Genomic DNA, 19198 nt, shown 5'->3' on the forward strand with positions numbered 1-19198 from the left:
TGATCAGTATTTGCATCTTTGGAGCAATGCTTCTGCCGGTGCGGTGCGGTGCGGTGCGGTGCGGTGTGTGTGATGCAGCGCCATGCTTCAACTCAACTGCGTTGGTGTGACACGATAGACGCGCTCTGGTGGGGTGGGTGGGATCTGATGGGTGTGATGTGATGGGCATGCTCTGATATACATACTCCGATACACATGCTCCGATAGACATGCCACGATGATCATGCCCGTACAGCCACGCCCAACACACACTCTACTGTACTTGGACTACTATATCAGAATTACGCAGAAGAGAGTAGATATACACAGCACACAGCACTTAGGCCTATCAGCATTCTCAACATCAGGTATACCAGAACCCGCGTGTTAGACCAATCCTAGCACTATGCACAACACCATCAGATCCCCTCTCCTGTGCCTTGGGACGGAAGCGCAACATACACTGTACCAAGCGAGGACTCGCTATTGTGTGCGTTGGGAGAGGACTCACTATTTTGGGCTCGGTACTGAGGGCTGGCGGGTGCGGTGGTGTGGTCTGGTGGATGGGTGTTGGATGCTCTAGGAGATGTACTTGTGTAGGTGTGTTTGACACGCGGTTTAGTGTGTCTAGGCTGCTGTATCAAGATTCTGCAGGTGAGAGAGTACATAGATGTACACAGCACTTAGGAATGCCAGGGTATCAGACATGTTAGACATGTTGAGACTTAGAGTTAAGCACTACTCCTGCAGGCGTGGACAACGCAGGGACATGCTGTGCCTAGATTGATACGATATACTGGCCCTGCCGTACTAGCCACGCTCCGCCGGCCCTGCTTTGACGCATCGGTCCTGGCACATGTGCTCTGATACATACTGTGTATATTCTAGCGGTACACCTCGGATACATCTATTCTAGCAGTACACTACCATACTCTCATGCTTCCATGCACCTACTCTACAGCCCGAACGCCAAACGCCACACATGCAAACCCGACTTGTGTCGTGTTGTTGATACACCCCCCCTCACCCCCGCCAAACAAGCCACACATACCACCCCACCCCCCACCCCACCACCCACCCCAGCCCACCCCTCATCTCAGCCCAGAACAGCGCCGCGCCTGTTTTCCTCACCGTGGTGCTGCCGTAGACCTTCGATTTCTTGGTCTTGCTGCGGTCCCAATCTACGTCATTCTGCGCGTGCGCGTCGGCGTCGAGCGCGGCGGTGTACCCCGCGTGCTGCACGAGCGGGAACGTGTATGCGGAGGACTGGTGGTGCGGGAGCGGCGCGGGCGCGGGCGCGTAGCCATATCCATTCCCATTGCCATTCCCATTCCCATACGCATATCCTCCTGCGCCTGCGCCTGCATACGCACCCCCGTCCGCGGGCGACGCAGTCCTCCGACTCAGCGACGCTCCCCCCGCCGCCGACGAGGTCGCCGCGTGCGCGTGTTTCTCGACCGCGGTGGGGAGCAGCGGCGCACTGACGGGCGGCGCCGGGGCGGGCAGCACGCGGGCGACGACGAGCGCGGCGCGGGCGGCGAGCAAGAGCAGCGTGAGCGCGAAGAGCAGCGCGTAGCGCGCGAACGTGCCGATCTGGTCGGGCAGCAGGCAGAGGTGTGTCTGCAGCGTCTTCTCCCCCTGGCCCTTGAGGGGCGCGCCCCGTGCATCAACGGGGTTCCACAGACTCACGGCCACGAAGCCGGGGCGCCGCACGCCCATCGCCCACGATATGCTTTTCACGGTGATCTCGCGGATGCCGCCGCCGGCGGACGCGTAGCCCCGGTGCACCACCTCGCAGTAGTCGTGGTCGTCGCCCGAGAAGGCGGCGCTGATGTGGCCGATCTGGGAGGTGAGCGAGGCGCTGAGGTCCTTGGTCTGCACGTTCTGGTACTGGTAGCCGCCGGACACAGATATCGCGTTTGGCGGGTCGGGGTCGGGCGGGGATGTTTCGCCGGGCGCGGGGGGCGAGGGCGGCGAGCGCTCGCGGAGCGGGCCGCAGGGGGTGCCCGGGGGGCGGTAGAGGGGGACGTGGGTGAGCAGGACGGTGGGGAAGTCGGCGACGTCGGTGTCGGCGTGGGGCAGCGGGGAGTGGGCGAGTTGGTCGGTGGGGATCTCGCGGTGCGGGAAGCCCGGGTACGGCTGTAGACCTTGCTGGCGGCGCAGTTCGCGCTGGACGAGCTTGCGCTTCTGGGCTTGGGCGGTGGCGAGGAAGTCGGCGGTGGGGCCCCAGATGTCCTTCAGTTCGTGCGGCGACGGCACGCCCAGCGCGCCCAGCGAGACGCTGTCGATGGACACGAACGAGTGGTTGCCGACAATGTCAATCCGGTTGCCGTCGCCGAAGTAGGCGTGGAAGCGGTCGCGCACGCCGAGCTGCACGCCCTTTGCGAAGCCCAGGTCGTGGTTGCCGGGCAGGCTGGTGATGAGCTTGCGCCCGGGCTGGCCTGCGCGCGGCCGCGTCCCGCCGTCGCCCCAGTGCGCGAAGAAGATGCTGCCAAAGCGCCGGTACTCGTTCAGCCAGTAGCTGTCCCCATATCGCTGGTACTGCTTCTCGGGCGACTTGGTCGTGCGCGTCGACCACTCGCGGCCACCATCAAACAGATCCCCCAGGAAGAAGACCGTGTCTGGGTACAATTCTGTCTGGATGCGCGAGTACGCGCGGCGCATGTACTGGTCGGTGTACTTGATGGTCAGCGGGTTGAGCGGCCACGGGCGGCCGGGGTACGTGTGCGGGTCGACGAGCTGGGGGTCAGCGACGAAGACGAGGCGGTGGGGGTTTGCGCCGGGTTCCTACTCTCGTTAGCCCAACCATATACTCACACATGCACGAGTGACCGACCCAGTCCTCCCACGCGTCCCAATTGCAGCTCCCCACCGCGCTGTCAAACGCCGCCCGCTCGCCCCAGTACACGGCCATCCACCACACCACCACCAGCGCGTTCGCCAGGCTAAACACCCGCTTCCATCGCCCCTGGGCCACGCTGCGCGCCACGAGCGGCTTGACGCGGTACAGGAAGAAGGCGCGCGCCGTGCGGTACGTCTGGCCCGTGAAGCTGTCCGGCTCCTGGTATGCGCCGACGGGGACGCCGTAGTCGTCGTACTCGGTCATGATCGGGGTGTCGAGGCGCGGGCGAGGCAGCGCAGCATTGTGCAGTCAGGGTCGGTGCGGTGCGGAGTGCGATACTGCGGTACAGTGTGAGAAAGGGTTGGCTGCGGTACACTGCGAGAGAAAGGTCGGCTGCGGTACACTGCGCGAGAAACGGTCGGCTGCGGTACACTGCGTGAGAAACGGTCAGCGTGCGGGGTGCGATGCTGCGGTATACTGCAATTGAGAAAGGGTCGGCGTGCGTGGCTGCGGTACACTGCGTGGCTGCTGGCGGACCCCCGAGGTCTGGGGAACTCCGCCGATCGACCGCTAGCGCCACCACACCATCCTCACATGCGACAGATGCAGTACGTGATCATGCAAAGGATATCATTCGGACATGCTAGAAGTACAGTACACCCTCCCCTTCTTCCTTCCTAGTACTCGAGCGTCACCGCCTGGCCCTTGACCTTGCCAATGACAATCTCGGGCGCGTACTTGGGAATCACCTCGTCGTCGTGCAGCATCTCAAACTCCTCGGACGCGTCCTTGCCCATGTGGCTGAACAGCGCCTGCGGGCCGCCCGGGTGCTCGTCGGTCCAGTTGGTCACGTCCATGACGATGCCCTTGACCGCGATCCACAGGTCGTCCTTTTTGTTGTGCTTGGCAATCTCCTCGAGCGAGAACTCCTTGTCCGGGATCGTGAACTTGGCCGGCTGGCTGGGCTTGGTCACCTTGCCGGGGTCCGCGGAGTCGGCGTCGCTCGACATGACGGGCGCCGCTGAGATCTGCGACTGCTGTGCTACCTTGTCGACACCGGTCTGCCCCTGCGCACCGCCGCTGCCCCACTCCACCGAGATCTTGCCGGGTGTGCTGGGGTCGATGTGCAGCGAGATCTGCCCGAGACGCGACACGGCCGACCCGCCGGCGTTGTTGAGTGCCTGCTGGAAGAGGTACTTGGACGCCGAGTCACCGGCAACACGGCCGTACACGACACACCCGAGCAGCGACGAGCCACCGAGACGGTTGGCGCCGTGGACACCACCAGCGAGCTCACCGCACACGAACAGGCCGTCAAACGGCTTGCCCTGCTCGTTCAGGCACTGCGCCTGGTCGTTGATCTCGATACCGCCCATGGTGAAGTGGAGAACGGGCTCCATCAGCGCAACATGGAATGTGTCGTTGATGTCAAACGGCAGGTTGTGGAAGTACTTCTTGCCCCAGACGTCCTTCTTGTCGCCCTTGGCAATGGCGTTGTAGCTTGTGAACTCCTCCTGGAGCTGCTCGGGGTTGATGCCAATCTCCTTGGCGAGCTCCTTGCCGGACATCTTCTTCATCAGACCGCGGCCCGAGTAATGCCTTGTGTGGAAGTCGAGCACATTCGACGCCTTGGAGTTGAGCACGAGGCGGATCGGCCACTGGCCCTTCTCCTTCTCCTCCCACATCTTGCCGGACACGTAGTCGCGGTGGCCAAGGTCGTCGCAGAAGCGCTGGCCCTTGTTGTTGAGCAGGATACCGCCCTCGCCACGGAGCGCCTCAGCGGCCAAGAACTTGGTCTTAGCAGTGGGGTCCTTGGGGTCGACGAGACCCGTGGGGTGGACCTGGACCTTGTCCATGTCGATGCCCTGGGCACCAACCTTCATCAGCATCTTGTGGCCGTCACCGGTGGCGTGGGCGCCGTTGGTGGTGGACAGGTCGAATGTGTCGGGTCTCCACTTCTTCAGCAGCGAGTCCTCTGTGAAGTCTGCAGCGTAACCACCGGTCGCGAGAATGACGGGACCCTCAAGAGTGGTCTCCTCACCGCCGAATGTGTAGGTGACGCCGGTGGTGCGGTTGCCGTCCATGTTGACCTTGGTGACCTTGGCCTTCTTGACGAGCTGCACACGCTCGGGCTCGGCCTCGGCCAGCTCCTCGAACCGCTGCATCAGGGCGTATGTGATGGCCATACCGGGGAACTTGGCATCGTGACCACGATGTGTGCGGGGGAATGAGTGGCCGCTGTTTCTGTCAGTCACCGTAGATATCCGTTTCGGTCTGAACTCACCCGAGACGAGAAACGAGCGTCAGGTCGAGGTTGAAGACATCCATCAGCCACTCGACGGCAGCGGCGGACTTGTAGGTCAGGACCTTGATCAGGTCCGGCCTCGCCTTGTCGCGCGCAGACTTCAGTGTGTCCTCGTAGAACTGCTTGACGCTGTCGCCAATCTGGTGATCAACCTGTGTCCTTGTGAGGGCACCGTTGATACCGGATGTGGCCTTTGTGGAGTTGCCTCCCATGAAGTCTGATGGTCAGCATTCGCATTTTGAATACTCGACTTTTACACTCACTGTTCTTGTCGAGCAGAACGACATTGCCGCCAGCCAGATAGATGGTGTGAGCAGCGCTCAGGCCGGACACTGTGGATGTTAGCCGTGCACATGATGCAGCATCTTGAACGTACAGCCAGCACCAACAACGATAACCTTCGCAGTCATTTTGGCAGATGCAAGCAAAGAAGGTAGGAAGAAAGTCTCGCGGGCGCAAATGCGGGTGAAAAGTGCGGAGACAGTGCCTTTGTACAGGCGGTGGCAGTTCCGTCCGCTTCGGGTGCCGAGGCTATGGGGAGAATGCGCTAGTGTCAGCGCATGCGGGTCTCCCCAGTGCAAGTGTGCCGGCCAGCCAGTGAGAGGCGCGCTGTTTGTAGGCTGGGGCCCGGAAGACCGACTGTTCGCTCCAGCGCCCCGTGATGCACTTGCGGGTTTCAGACTCGCTGCGCCGCGCATCGCATGTGAAGATGCAAAGCTCGGTCGCCTTCCACATGATGACCGAACTGCGGCGCTGTGGTTGGCTGAGACCGACGCCGGCATCTCGTCCAACGCGCCCAGAATCTGGGGTGAAGTCACGCGTGGAGCGTCTTTCATGTGAACACGCCCGAAACTGGCGGCCATGTATTAGAGCATCATCGAGTTCTGACAGTCATGACTGCAGCTCCGCCGCTCGTTTTCTTCACAGGTATTGTGTCCTTTGCCGACTTTGGCAATTTTGCCCGCACACATGTCGCTGCCACTTCAGTCGCCGACCGGCGTTTGCTCCACCAGAAACTGCCACGCAGGGGGCTGCATTGCCTGATGTGTGCTTGAGTCAATTGTGTTTGCTGTGACCGGGACGCATTATCCCTCAACGTAATCAATGCGCGAAGTTTCTTCCTCCTCTCAAGACAAACGCCCGTGTCCATGATAGGCTTCGTGACCTCGCTGGGGCAGTCCGAATTCCACTCGGGGTAGTCCACCCCGAGCGTCCATGCTGCGAGATGCTCGGCTCCACTTGACGCGACTGCGATTGAATGGTCTGAATAAAAGTTCACTGCAGACATATCTTGCACACTGATTGCCAGATCCAACATTGAATCTACCAGATACCCAACGCCAAATCATCACAATAGACAGCTCACCGCCGTCCTTTCCGCAATTTCCGTCAATTCCGTCAATCGGACACTGATGGAACAATGCGTCGGGAGGAAACCGCTCAAATGCGAGTTATAAACATGCACAGTCTGGACCCTGTCCTGCAGACTGCATCTTGAGACCTCAGTACGATGCTGACAACATCAGTTGTGGATGCTAGTGGCAAGCAGCCGACTTCGTCGGGCTCGAGTTGGCAAACAGCAAGTAACCGACGAACGCGCCCACCGCGACCGCGATCATAATCCAGCCATTGTATGTCATGAACAGCAACCTATCCCGTCAACACCCTAAAGCACGCGTGACAGAGCATCGAAAGCACTTACATGATGAAGAACGAGTAGAAGACCTGCGCCGCATACAGCGCAGCCTTGACGAGCTTCGCCTGCTGCTCCGCATTGCCTGCGTGTCTCCCTGGGTGAAGCAATGAGCTCGATTCATCGGCCGTGAGCACATCTTCGCGCGCGGGACTCAGCTGGCGTTCCAACAGATGCGAGACGGAGCAAGGAAAGCGGCCCCGGCCCCGCGCTGTGCAGCGCCCGGCGCGCGACGAGTGGAGAGAGACTCACCTCTGAGGTCGTCGCCGCCCCTGCGGGCCTCGAGCGCTTTGTTCGAGTGCGCTTCGTAGCGCCGAGATGCTTCGCGCACCGCTTCGTAGCCCGCGGTCAGCAGCACGATGCCGATTAGGGCGACGATGAGTGAGAAGGTGCCGCTGACGTGCCAGCTGCGGAAGACGATGCAGAGGTCGGTGGTGTCCCAGGTGAACAGCATCTGTGGGGGTTAGCCTGGCGTGTGGAGCTCGACGGCTGGGAGGCGTACGTTCATGTTGCACTTGTGGCCGTGGTCCATGCCGGGCATGTCGTGGTCCATGTGGCCGTGGTCCATGTGGCCATGGTCCATGTGCGAGTGATCCATTGTGTGCGTTCTGCGTTCTGCGTTCTGCTGTCTGCTGTCTGCGTGGGAGGGAGAGGTGTCAAGACGCTGCTGCAGCGAGGGAACGGGGCGTATCACGCGCGTCGCACCATCCCTGCACGTCGAGATCGCCGCCCCGCGGTGAGCAAGTTTCCCTCAGGGTCCAGATGGGTAAGCTACCGCTGACACTTGCACGCTGCAGCCGCATGACGCGCACTCTACAGCTCGCCACGACAGCAACTCGGTGACATCTGATCTGAAATGAGATTGCAGCACTAACAGCCCACAACCATGCACTCCCTCCGTCTGGCTGCGCGCTACGCCCAGAACCCCACTCCACGCCTGCTGCGGACCTCCGGAGCTATCACCCCACCGCGACACTTCTCCCGCACAGCACCCGCGCGCCTCCTCGCGCCGCCCTTGAACGTGCCGAAATGGTACTGAATCCGCTCTGCCTCCAAGCACCGCTAATGAGACCAGGGTAGCTGAGAACTCGCACATGCTCAAGCCGCCGATCAACAACTACTGCGTCTACAACGACAATGTCACCGTCATGATCGTCGGCGGCCCCAACGAGCGCACCGACTACCACATCAACGAGACCGCCGAGTGGTTCTACCAGCACAAGGGCTCGATGCTGCTCAAGGTCGTCGACGACAACGCCTTCCGCGACATCCACATCCACGAGGGCGACATGTTCCTGCTGCCGCCCAACACGCCGCACAACCCCGTCCGCTTCAAGGACACTGTGGGCTTGGTGCTGGAGCAGCACCGCCCAGAGGGGAGTCTGGACCGGCTGAGGTGGTACTGCCAGAGCTGCGGCGAGAAGGTGCATGAGGCTGCGTTCCACTGCACCGATCTGGGGACGCAGATCAAGGATGCGGTGAATGCGTTCAAGGCGGATACCAAGCTGAGGACGTGTGGAAACTGCGGTACGCTGTGCGACACAGCTCCCTCGAAGTCTGGCGAGAAGTCCGCGAAGCCGGCGAAGCCTGCGAATTCGGATCAGAGCGCTGAGGAGAAGCTGGAGGAAGAGGCCAAAGATGACGTGGCGGAGGAGAAGGGCAAGAGTGCAAAGGAAGCAGAGGCGAGTGCGAAGACCAGTGAAGGCGACAAGGTCCCATTCCAGCCCTCGTAGATGCAGTCGAGGCGCAGGCTTTGCTTCAAGCCCGGCGTGTAAAATACAGTGTTTCTATAAGACCTCACAGACCCTTCCACATGACCTTGGCGACATGGTCGGTCTTCTTCTTAGTCGGTCTGAGCAGGCCCAGATACTTGAGCTCGGCAAGCGCTCGCTGGAACAGTGCCCTGAGGACGTCAGTCTATCTTCGTAGCTATCACAGATAAAACTTACATCGTAATGGACTCGTCCTCACCATCGTCGTTCCCAGCAATTGCTTTGAACGCCGACCACAAATCAGTCACGTTGATCAGCGCTCCCGACTCGAGGTACATCTGGTACACGATCGCAGTCGCCGGCTGTGTCGCACCAAGAACCGACTCCTTGCCATCGACAGTGCCACAGCAATCACATCCCAGGTAGTCATGAGGCGACGCCAAAGCCCGCTCGATGGCGAACCGCGGCTTCGGCTGGAAGACTTCGAGATGGGGTGATTTGAGGTCGTACATGAAGACCTCGGAGAAGAGCAGGGCTTGCGGCTCGACGAGGGTCAGCTCGAAGAACGACGCCAGCTGGCGGTGGACGCGAGTGACCAGGTCCGAGTACGCTTGGTCTTGCTTGGAGAGGGCTGCTTTGTGCTTGGAGAGCAGGACTTTCTGCGCCACGACTGTAGCGCGGACACTGGCGTTTTGGACGTCGTGCTCTGTGCGGAGCGGGGCGGATGTGGTTTGCTGTTGGACGATGGTGTTGAACTCTGCCTGTATGCTGCTCACGTCTAATGTCTCTATAGCTTGCTCGGTTTCTCCTTCATATGGCATCTCTCTTTGCTTCGACAACTCGCTCAACGCCGACAGGAAGCTGGCGAATTTGTCCGAAGGCGTCTTTTTGAGACTGAGCATTGTTTCACGGAGGATTGGGGAATCAAGCAACTCTGCAGATAATGCTCGCAGCCAAATGGTAGACGCTTTAACTCTCGGTGTCATTTGCAGAGCTTCCCGGATACTGAAGAGGACCTGTACTGCGTGGTTCAGACCGGTCAATTCGTCCTGAGCCAAGTTGATGCCGTATTTGACGGCCTCGAATAATTCTCGGTCCGACCTGAGCAGGCTGCCGGCAATCTGGCGAGCCAAAGGGCCTTGCTCAATCCTCTTTTCGATGTGCCGTCGAAATGACGGCAAATTGCGTATTGCTGCAAAGGCACCTGCGTCTATATCCTGTAATTCTAGAGTAGAGTCCAGGAATATAGTCGGAACGCTCGGATAGAAGTGTGACATGTACGCGTACTTGAGACCATCACAGAAGTCTTGCACGTTCTGCACGTAGTCTTTCTGTCGGTCGAGCATACGCCGGCATATCTGTGGACCGATGAAAAGGCGATTGTCAAGGCTGGCAACGGTTGCGCTGAACAGCTTCTCGATGATATCGTCGGACTGCGTGACGTCAAATCTCTCACCTTCCAGATATCGCAGAGATTTCCCAGATATACGGTCTTCGAAGCTGTCTGCCGATGTAGCGATACCAAACAGGAGCACAAATGGAATGCGATCGAGCCACGAGCTTCACGAGTTAGCTTTGTTATGTGAATAGATGCTCCAACTTACTGAAGAAGATCAATCAGATCGATCAGCAGCCCAGCATCAAATGCTTCGCTGTCTTGGATCGTAACAACAACGCTCGACACTCGGTTCTTCTTCCGCCATTCCTGGATATGTCCCAGGTCATAGTTCAGCAGTTTCGGCCCGCGCCTTGACGGCTTCGGTTGATCCAAGTCATCTTCGTCCTCGTCCTCAAGCCGTGATGTCGCCTTTTTGATGAGCACCTTGAGTAGAGTCTTTAAATTAGGACACTCGCCAGAATTGAGGAGAACGTAGGCGCTATCCGTATCAGATCTGATATTGTGCCCTAGTCGCTCAAAGTAGGGTCCATGGGATGCAATGCTTGGCCCAGCGACTACAAGACCTGTAGGTATGGCAAACTTTGGTTCATCTGGTGATGATCCTGATGCCGAGACAAAATCAACAATGCTCCCTTGTGTCGCGCTGTCTGCTTCTTCGAGAGTAGCCTGCCACAGTTAGTCAAGTTGATTCTACAGCTCACGTGATGACTACTTGTATGCGTTGATCTTGCGCTGCCCACAGGTCGCGATAGATCTGGAGTCGTTCTGCAAGCTGTGGTTGAGATCGGGATTGCTCAATGCGCTGACGTTTGGGAGCCCGCTCTTCATCCTCAGGAGGTTGATATATGTAGCATCGCTGATGTTCTAAATCCATTGCTATAGAGTGATGTTTGCGAACTTTCAGCGTGTTGTTGAAGATGGATTTGCCAGGGTCCACAGGAGAGCACGGCGCGACGGCGCTAAGCACGTAGGCACGGGAACACGTGTATGCTTCACTTTGAACATGCAGAGGACGATCTTGAGGTACACACTTTGACACGTTTAATGGGAGCTGATGAGATAAGTTTTGCTTATTTCCATTGGGTATCTCTGAGTCCTATACACCATCCTTCCCCTGCAGAATCTTCATAATGCCAGCATATAATACCTGGCCTTCGGAAATGCAGCGATACTCATGTGCTGATTCACAAACATAGCACAGGGATGCTTTAGATGCATGATGTGCCCCAATCGTAGTCCATCCTACGTCACTTACTGATCGTCCTTCTACATGGTTTGACCGTAATCGCCTGCAAGAGTGTCTGAGTTCAACATGCATAAATCAATCGTGATCTTTCTCAGTCACTCCTGGGCAACCTTCCAGAACCGCATCAGGATACTGGTACCCGCAGTAGAGGCAGTAGTGAAACTCATCGCGGAGGAAGAGCAATACCTTTTCAAGTCGCTCGGTCACGGGCAATGCTTCGAACTCAGCGAGCTCGGGGTCTTCTGCTGCGAGATCACTCTCGAGCGTGGTATAGAAGGGTGTCAGGTCCTGGCCCAGTGCGACTTTGGTGTCGTTGTCGACATCACCTTCGTCGGCTAACGTGGGCAGTCGCGAAGCCAGGCTGTCGTTCAGCTCACGCCGCTGCTGCTTGTCTTGTTGTTTCTCCACCCTTCTTCTGACACGGCTGCGCCAGAGCACGTTGATGTCTTTGAGAGGCTTGTCGCTGGGCTCGGGGGTGCCTTTCTCTTCAGCCTGCTTCTCGAACAATCGCTCAGCTGTGCGCTGTGCGTTGTCAAGATCCCTCTCCGCCTGTTTCTCCTGCTGTTCCTGTCGTCGCACCTCAAGATAGTCGCCCTCTTCTTCTTTGGAGCGCTTGGCCAATCGGTCTGCCTCTTCCCACTGCTCGCGGAATTTGCGCTTCTTCTCTGACTCAAGACCAATGCCTCCCTTGTCCGCTTTGATGTCGACTGTAATGGGTGCTTTGCGCGCGTCTGCGGATTTACCGAGTGTATCGCCCTGCTTGAAGCCGAGTTTAGCCATCATTTTGAAGCCCTTGTTGGTTTCTGGGAGGGCTGTCGCGAGTGCTTCCTCTCGCGCTGCTTCAGCGTCTGCTGCCTTCTCTGCCTTTGTCTTCTGTCGCGATCGTGCCTCGCCCTGTAAACGCGTTAGCTTGCGCGACTCGAGAATTTTCAACACGCGCGTACCTCTTTGCGCCTGCGCGCGGCGCGCTGCAGTGCGGTTTCGAATTTTGGACCTTTGGGCGCATCCTCGAACACCATGTTCATGTAGTCATCTTCCTCGTCTGAGTTCGACATGTTGCTGGCGTGATCGTGGTGAGCAGTAAGGACGAACTGCAGCTCCCAAGAAGTCCGTCTTGAGCGACCCACATAGCGTCATGCTTGGCACCCCGCGTCCCTGACAGCGATCGCTGCTTCCCCAGACTCTTCTCCTGACGACATGCCTGACCTGCAGCCTCGTCTAATATCGAGTAACTAACATCGCCTAAACCTTGCGCTCTCGGCGCTGCAGTGGCATTGCAGTGGCATTGCGACATATTTGCCTCATTGGCTGTCTTTCCAGGAGATCTCTGAACCCCAGAGGATGCGAATGGCAACGAGGACCTGAACAAGCCAAATCAGCACTCGCTCCGATCGTATACACGTATTTGGCCGAGCAATCTCAATTATCATGAGGCCTATGCTCACGCGCCATGCGCCTGAGTCCCGTATCCATTCCAATGCACTTCTGCCCTCCACACGTATACCCTGGATGTAGCGCACAAATGCACCAGGTATTTGCCATAGCGTTATATGGGCCCGGCGATGGCAACGTGGTTGGGACTTATGCTGGAGTTCCATCTCCCAGCCGTTTGTTGAGTCGGTGAGGCCCTCCAATCTAACATTTGGCGCTCCTTCATGTGAAAAATTTGAGCCGCGGGTGTGATTGTTCTCGCCGCATCGAACTTATTGAGTGCTGGCTCACATGCTCCTTTGACGACCTCTTAGGCAAGAGAAAAGACCTTTTGGCTCAAAACAGGTGGGAGGCCGGTCTTGGGTGCTTCGGATTGGTTGTCGACAAGGATGCTTCCCCACAGCGGGAGCCTTTGGACGCCAACGATCCGCCAATTCCGGGGAGCGTTGCAGGGGCTCTTCGTTGAATTGCTTGGTAGGCCTTGCTTCTTCTGCTGTTCATCAGTCCTGCTGCCAATAGTCGTGGATACTCCACGCCTCCCTGCCATGTTAGAACCACCGAAAGATAGTCGAAGAGATGGCCCGTTTTTAGCTTCCGAGAACTGAGCCACTCAGCGTGCTCTGGTTCCAGATGTTACACAGCACTGCTACATTTCGAGTAGCGACGCAAACATGTGTCAGTCGATCCTTTCAAGTTAATGGTGCTCGTGCCTCGGCTTCGTACTATTCGCGAAGAGATGGTGGCAATCATCTCGGGGCTCTGCCATATCCAGCTCTGGCGGTTGAATGTCATTCGTGGCACACACCCTGTCAGTGACCGCGCCTCTGTCGAGGTCCGGCTCCACTCGCGGCAGCGCGCCTGTATACGATTTGGTCCGTGAGGATCTTCGTTAAGCTGGCCATGTGCTTCGATACTCAAGTTTTGAGTCTCATAAGGGTTCTCTTCCCCGCAAATCTCCACTCGGTCTTCGGCTCTGGGGTAGTTCTTATTTCACAGCCCTTGTGCAACTGTCCTATCGTAAGGTTTCGTAAAAAGCACATCTTGAAACCTCTGCCTGTAAAGAAAAGTGCATCCGAACATCGACTTTGATCCTATCTCGACAACTCACTATGATGGAAAAGAATGAGCGACCAGTGTCGGAAGAGGAGGTGTACACTGCACCGCGGAAAGGGGGTGTCATGAACAAACTTTACCCTCCTGGACCAAAGCCAGGTGCTGGCGGGCGGGTCAAGAACCATTGCAGGAAGTTCTGGTGGTGTGGTAAGTTTAACCTCTCGAGTACTCAAATATGTGCTGATGGTGAGTAGACTGCTGTGTCCTTATCGTCATAGTCTTGGTCGTTGTTCTGCCACTCATCTTCGTTGGCCTTCCAAGGAAAGCACAGAAGGAGATCAACTCGTCTACACTAGAGGTGACAAACATGGAAGTTACAAACCCGACCCCAGATAGCATCCACTTGAAGATCGACAACACCATCAGAAGTGACAGCAGCTACCACCCCAGGATTGAGGCCTTCCGTGCTGGTCTGTCTCTCGAAGGCCAGGACCCCTTTATCTACATCGACATCCCTGAAGCAAAGTCTGAAGGAGAGACATTCATCACCGTCGATCAGGACGTGACTTTCGAATCTTCTGAAGGTTTCACTGCGTAAGCCATCACTCAAGCCCGATTCCTCAAACACTCGCTTACGCAACAATCAGATACACCAAAGCTGTCCTTGGCAGCGAAGAGCTCACCATTGACCTCAACGGCAAAACTACAATCCACATCTCCGGCCTCCCGAAGACAGACGTCGACTACAACAAGAAGATCACCATGAAGGGTAAGTCAAATATCCACCGATAACATTCCTTCCTTTCTAACATCTTCCCACAGGTCTGAACCACCTCTCCGGCCTCAACATCAGCGACATCCGAATCCTCTCCGGCGTCAAGCAAATCCTGCCCGACGGCTCCAACATGGTCGGCACAGTGAACATCCCCAACCCGTCCGTCATGACCCTCGACCTGGGCAACGTGACCATGAACCTCGCCGTCGCCGGAACCTCGATCGGCTACTGCCTGCTGCCCGACCTGGTGCTGCGCCCCGGCGAGAACAGCGTGCCGATGCAGGCGCACGTCGATCAGCCCGCTATTCTGACCATGGTGCTGAGCACGTACAAGAACGGCGTCCTGCCGCTGGAGATTGTGGGCAACAGCAGTGTGAGGAATGGAGAGCATCTGACGTACTATGAGGAGGCGATCAAGGCGAATACTATCAAGCTGGACCTGGATGCTGCGCCGGCGCTGAAGGCGATTGGTATTAATGTCACTACCCCTGCATAGATGCAAGGTAGTAGACTGCTGATTGCAGAGTCTCAAAGGCGGGTTAATGACATGCTGCCAGAGCTGTAGATGATAACTGCAAAGTGGTCCGACTGGTGCTGGCCCAAAGATAGTCGTAATGAATTGCTCTTGTTATTTTATATGCATAGAACACATCTACTTATGACATGAGTTTGTTTTCTATGCCTTAGCATTGTCCGTTAGCTACTCAAGCCGTTTACTCTGCTGCCGCGGCGCTGCTTCTAGCTGTTCTGGAAGCTTGCCTTTGAAGTATACACTGTAGAGCCCAATGAATGATGTCATGTGACATTCATCTGCCGTCAATCCTCGTGTCAAGCACTGACCGATGCTCTAGTGAGCAGCGCAAAGATCGATGTCACCCGTCGCAACCTCGCAGACTGAACGGCCCGGCAGATAGACACAGGTTGGCGACTCGTATCTTCGCAACTTGCCGGCCTCTAGAACCCGCGGCCTCGGTCTCTCATTTCCGTCTGATGCGCGTCCTAACTCTGTTCGGAGCTTCTCAACCCGCAGCAGCCAGCCTCTTCTTCTTATCGCCCCCCTTAACAAACTCGACAGCTTTGTGGCTTCTCTCCTCAAACCCCGCGCTCTCCCCTTTGTGCCCTTCCATCCAGCAATTCCTGCAGTACAAGTCGCCCTCGCAGCCTAGACACTTCAGTGTCGCGTCGTCCTGGCAGATGATGCACCAAGTGTCTATCTCCTCATCGAGCTTCTGCTGCAGGCTGGACTGGACTTTGGGCGGCTTTGCGGAGGGCGCGAAGGAGGGTGCGGAGGGGAGCCCGAGGGAGTCGGTCTTAGGGCCTGCGAGGGCGGCGAGACGGGCAGTGAAGGCGTCTTCGAGCGCTTGCGTCTCGTCGAGGGAGTCTGAGGGCTTGAGGGTTGTTGGTGCGGAAGGAAGAGAGAGCGAGGTATCTTCTGTGTGGTCCTCGGTTGACTTCTCAGCATTTGGTTGCTCTGGATCGCGATCGGAGTAAGGTGGGGGTGGAGATGGAGGATCGTATTTCTTGCTGATTTCAAGTTCAGCCATGATGCGTGCTATCACATCGTCGGCCTCTGCTTCCAGCGTCTGCTTCTTGCCCTCGCCGTCTTCATTATCGCTGCCGCTGTCCTCTTCGTCACGTTTTGGTCCCACCGAGCCACTGCCAACATCAAACTCGACGTTTTCCCAATCTGTGAGCGCTTCGCCCTTGCCTTTGCCGTTGGCTGGCTGTCGTTGTGCAGCATTCTGAGCCCGGTCGTTCTGCAACTCTGGCAGGAGCGTCTTCATATCCTTGAGCAGCTTCCCAACATCACCTTGCTCTTCGCGACTCATATCCCACTCCTTCCTATGCCCTACAGCTCCGTTCAACTCCTCGAGCAGTTCTTCCAGACTCTTCTCATCCTCCTCATTGAACTCGACCGATCCACCTCCCACACCCTGGGCTGCACCTTCTAGGTAACTCGGCGCTCCGGGAGCTATCACATTATTTGCGGAAGCTGTGCGCGACGGCTGTGGCGAGCCGGAAGGCGATGCGGAGCCAAGGCGTGCGAACCGCGAAGCAAGGTCATCTGTATGCTTTGGAGATCGCGCTATGGAGGAGCTGTATGTAGTGTCGAGATTGACGCTGCTCTTCTTGAGCGCGTTCAGGCGAGCAAGAAGATCATCGTCCACAGATCCGGAGCCTGACATGGTCACATATAATAGTGTTGGACTACACCGTTTGTGTATGAAGTTGTGCTGTGCATTGCATGTTCAAGTGCTCGGAAGTGTGCGGGGAGATGTGGGGCCGCCAGAGCTCTGTGGCTATGCACCTTGCTCCTGTTCCTGGAGCGCTCCAAATATTTGTAAGAACAAGAACCTAGCCTTTGCGCAAGGTACGCCAGTGCAGAGTGAAGCATAGGAACATCTGTCGACCCACAACGTCGTACGAGCAAGCTCGTCACTGCGTCGCATGTATACAGCCGATTGCGGGAAACGATGATATCACAACAAGCAGAGTAGATACGTATCTTATATTGACAGATAGCGGGTTACTTGTGCTAGAGTTCTGAGCAAGCGAGAAGAGCCTATCATGTCGTGGTATCAAGCAATATTGAGCAGAAATAGAAGAGTGCCTCGGGAGGTATCGAGTCTCAAAAGCGAGCCCCTTCGTGCTGGAGCTTCCAGAGCTTCCGAAGCTACCCCTCCAAGCTTCAGCGTCATCTTGCGTGCTTTCTCAGCATTGTCTAGACCTTCTCTTCGATATATAAAGTGTTCAGGCCTCAGCTGAATCAGTCCTTGTTCAATTAAGCTCTCCAACATCAAGAATGGCTCTCGCACCCAAGTTCGCTGGGCAGAAGCTCGCTGCCGCTGCCATCCAACCCAAAGCTGTCCACACCATTGAGATTTGTACGCGCTGATCTGACATCATTCCACCACCTACAAATACTGACTCACTTCAGACCTCGACTACGTCTGTCCCTTCAGCGCCAAGATATTCAAAACTGTCTACAGCTCGCCTCTGCGCAAGACGCTCCTCGAGAAGTACTCCGATCGCGTCGTCACCATCTTCCGCCAGCAGATCCAGCCATGGCACCCATCCTCTACGCTTGTACATGAAGCGGGCTTCGCTGTGCTCAAGGTTCAGCCGGACAAGTTCTACGACTTCAGCGAGAAGCTGTTTGAGCAGCAGAAGGACTTCTTCGATGCGAACGTGGTGAACGAGACCAGGAACAACACATACAAGCGACTGGCGAAGATTGCAGGGAGTGTAGGCGTCAACGAGCAGGAGGTGTACAATCTGTTGGAGATTAGTGACAAGCCTGACAAGGACGGAGGGCTGAATGTAGGAAACGGGGTGACCGACTTTGTCAAGCTGCAGACAAAGCAAAACCGACTGCAGGGTGTCCACGTAACACCGACGGTCGTCTTTGACGGCGTTGTCAACAACGATATCTCCTCAGGCTGGACGGAGCAACAATGGGAGGAGTGGTTGGAACAGAATGTTGTGTGACTGGATGGTGGTGATAGACCAAGATTGTGATCAGTGTCACAAGATGCAGACATGTTGAAATGCAATCCATTGATGTGGTATCTCTGACGCCCTGTGAACCCAATGGCAGTTCGTGCGTATTAATAAACCGTCATACTTCCGCTTCGTCCCATGCCACCATGGTCGCCATAGTTCTTTCGTATGTCCACATTGTGACGGCACTCGCCGGTGCAGCCTTCAGTAGACTGACGGTCAAGCCACGGTACAGCCCACGCCTACCTTCGTGTTTCCATATGCGCATTACAGTACTGGTCACACCCCTGTACTCAGGGATGTTACCGTGAATGTAGCGCGCCAACATCGGACCTTGGACCTGTAGGCGCTTCCGTGTGGTATCGAGAGGGTAGACGACGGTCTTCGAAAGGATGCTAGCAATTACGCCAGCAGCGGCATCTGAAGTGCCGAAAGGTAGGGGTATTGGCGAGCTTGCCATGACTGGCTTCAGACTCTCATAGCTTGCAAAAAACAGCCCCATGTATGGCACAATCTGGCTCACACCAGCTCCAAGGCCGCGGAAGAACCCTGCAGGGCCCTCCTGCTGTGCTATCTGCTTCAACGAGGCCGCGATGGAGCTGTACACGCGATCGTTTCCCTGAGCAGCGAAGCGCGTGCGCAGCAAATCCAGCGGGTATGTAGCCGTTGTCGCAGCAGCACCGGCAGCTGCGCCGCTGACGAAGTTGACAGCCGAGCTAGGGAGGTGGAATGGCAGAGCAGGGTGCTCCAGGAGGGAGGACGTGTATGTGTAGGCGGAAAACTGAATGCTGCCGTACGCAAGGTACATCAGCTCAGCGGGGATATTGCCCTTCCATAGTCCCGTCAGGCCTTCCTGTTGCAGGATCTGCTTGAGGGTACCAAATGTTCCTTTGTAGACAGGGCCACCGATGCCGCGAACACTTAGTGGGTCGGAGAGCGAGTGAATCTGTAGCTGCAGGCGGATTTTGATAACATCGAGGGGAGCTATCACAAAGCTGTAACAGTTAGCATGGCGTAAAGGAGACCCTCAGGGCTAGGGTTGACAAACCGCGACACGAGGCCCGCGACAGCGCCAGCTACTACAACCTGCCGCTGAGAACCCTGGGAAATTTGTGAGCACTCTGTGAAACGCGAAGACGACATCCACGCCTACCTCATGCTTGAGCTGTGCGACACCCTCAGACATGCGCTTAGCAACTCAATGCCACACAGTAGCGCACACGTGCCGCGAACACGCGATGAAAGCTGCCGGCGGGCGATGG

At 56.9% G+C, this 19198-nt stretch overlaps 10 protein-coding genes across 10 annotated transcripts; 3 read left to right on the forward strand and 7 right to left on the reverse strand.

The window, feature by feature from the left end:
• Window positions 1-720: 720 nt before the first annotated feature.
• On the reverse strand, window positions 721-3411 carry C7974DRAFT_462528 (uncharacterized protein). Its single transcript, XM_046146204.1, has 3 exons — window positions 2816-3411; window positions 1068-2766; window positions 721-996 (listed from the first exon to the last, which is right to left on the reverse strand). Exons 1-3 carry the CDS (start codon window positions 3083-3085, stop codon window positions 935-937), a joined length of 2031 nt encoding a protein of 676 aa, XP_045999531.1. The 5' UTR covers window positions 3086-3411; the 3' UTR covers window positions 721-934.
• A 10-nt stretch (window positions 3412-3421) lies between these two features.
• Window positions 3422-5439, reverse strand: C7974DRAFT_158694 (fumarate reductase). The gene is made up of 2 exons (XM_046135908.1): window positions 5106-5439; window positions 3422-5059 (listed from the first exon to the last, which is right to left on the reverse strand). The coding sequence occupies exons 1-2, from the start codon at window positions 5336-5338 to the stop codon at window positions 3499-3501; spliced, it is 1794 nt and encodes a 597-aa protein (XP_045999532.1). The 5' UTR covers window positions 5339-5439; the 3' UTR covers window positions 3422-3498.
• Window positions 5440-6727: 1288 nt separating this feature from the next.
• On the reverse strand, window positions 6728-7524 carry C7974DRAFT_391317 (Ctr copper transporter family-domain-containing protein). Its single transcript, XM_046141570.1, has 3 exons — window positions 7322-7524; window positions 7072-7273; window positions 6728-6958 (listed from the first exon to the last, which is right to left on the reverse strand). The coding sequence occupies exons 1-3, from the start codon at window positions 7415-7417 to the stop codon at window positions 6825-6827; spliced, it is 432 nt and encodes a 143-aa protein (XP_045999533.1). The 5' UTR covers window positions 7418-7524; the 3' UTR covers window positions 6728-6824.
• A 283-nt stretch (window positions 7525-7807) lies between these two features.
• C7974DRAFT_290593 (3-hydroxyanthranilate 3,4-dioxygenase) lies at window positions 7808-8369 on the forward strand (the record flags this gene model as incomplete). Its single annotated transcript, XM_046137643.1, has 2 exons — window positions 7808-7851; window positions 7895-8369. Coding segments are annotated over 2 exons (519 nt in total), but the record flags the coding sequence as incomplete, so codon positions are not given.
• A 289-nt stretch (window positions 8370-8658) lies between these two features.
• C7974DRAFT_158720 (origin recognition complex subunit) lies at window positions 8659-10859 on the reverse strand. Its single transcript, XM_046135909.1, has 3 exons — window positions 10643-10859; window positions 10136-10596; window positions 8659-10091 (listed from the first exon to the last, which is right to left on the reverse strand). The coding sequence occupies exons 1-3, from the start codon at window positions 10802-10804 to the stop codon at window positions 8765-8767; spliced, it is 1950 nt and encodes a 649-aa protein (XP_045999535.1). The 5' UTR covers window positions 10805-10859; the 3' UTR covers window positions 8659-8764.
• Window positions 10860-10978: 119 nt separating this feature from the next.
• On the reverse strand, window positions 10979-12262 carry C7974DRAFT_356602 (uncharacterized protein). The gene is made up of 2 exons (XM_046139601.1): window positions 12121-12262; window positions 10979-12070 (listed from the first exon to the last, which is right to left on the reverse strand). Exons 1-2 carry the CDS (start codon window positions 12229-12231, stop codon window positions 11252-11254), a joined length of 930 nt encoding a protein of 309 aa, XP_045999536.1. The 5' UTR covers window positions 12232-12262; the 3' UTR covers window positions 10979-11251.
• Window positions 12263-13464: 1202 nt separating this feature from the next.
• Window positions 13465-15193, forward strand: C7974DRAFT_158798 (uncharacterized protein). Its single transcript, XM_046135911.1, has 4 exons — window positions 13465-13867; window positions 13915-14254; window positions 14308-14429; window positions 14483-15193. Exons 1-4 carry the CDS (start codon window positions 13717-13719, stop codon window positions 14929-14931), a joined length of 1062 nt encoding a protein of 353 aa, XP_045999537.1. The 5' UTR covers window positions 13465-13716; the 3' UTR covers window positions 14932-15193.
• Window positions 15049-16678, reverse strand: C7974DRAFT_391324 (uncharacterized protein). Its single transcript, XM_046141571.1, has one exon. It carries the CDS (start codon window positions 16619-16621, stop codon window positions 15455-15457), a length of 1167 nt encoding a protein of 388 aa, XP_045999538.1. The 5' UTR covers window positions 16622-16678; the 3' UTR covers window positions 15049-15454.
• A 123-nt stretch (window positions 16679-16801) lies between these two features.
• C7974DRAFT_158783 (uncharacterized protein) lies at window positions 16802-17989 on the forward strand. Its single transcript, XM_046135910.1, has 2 exons — window positions 16802-17320; window positions 17374-17989. Exons 1-2 carry the CDS (start codon window positions 17239-17241, stop codon window positions 17922-17924), a joined length of 633 nt encoding a protein of 210 aa, XP_045999539.1. The 5' UTR covers window positions 16802-17238; the 3' UTR covers window positions 17925-17989.
• A 65-nt stretch (window positions 17990-18054) lies between these two features.
• On the reverse strand, window positions 18055-19122 carry C7974DRAFT_307620 (mitochondrial deoxynucleotide carrier; the record flags this gene model as incomplete). The annotated part of the gene is made up of 3 exons (XM_046138135.1): window positions 18055-18931; window positions 18985-19037; window positions 19090-19122. 3 exons carry the CDS (start codon window positions 19120-19122, stop codon window positions 18055-18057), a joined length of 963 nt encoding a protein of 320 aa, XP_045999540.1.
• Between the last annotated feature and the right edge of the window lie 76 nt (window positions 19123-19198).

The sequence above is a fragment of the Boeremia exigua genome (genome assembly GCF_020726555.1).
Source record: "Boeremia exigua strain MPI-SDFR-AT-0100 chromosome Unknown C7974scaffold_4, whole genome shotgun sequence".
NCBI lineage: Eukaryota > Fungi > Ascomycota > Dothideomycetes > Pleosporales > Didymellaceae > Boeremia > Boeremia exigua.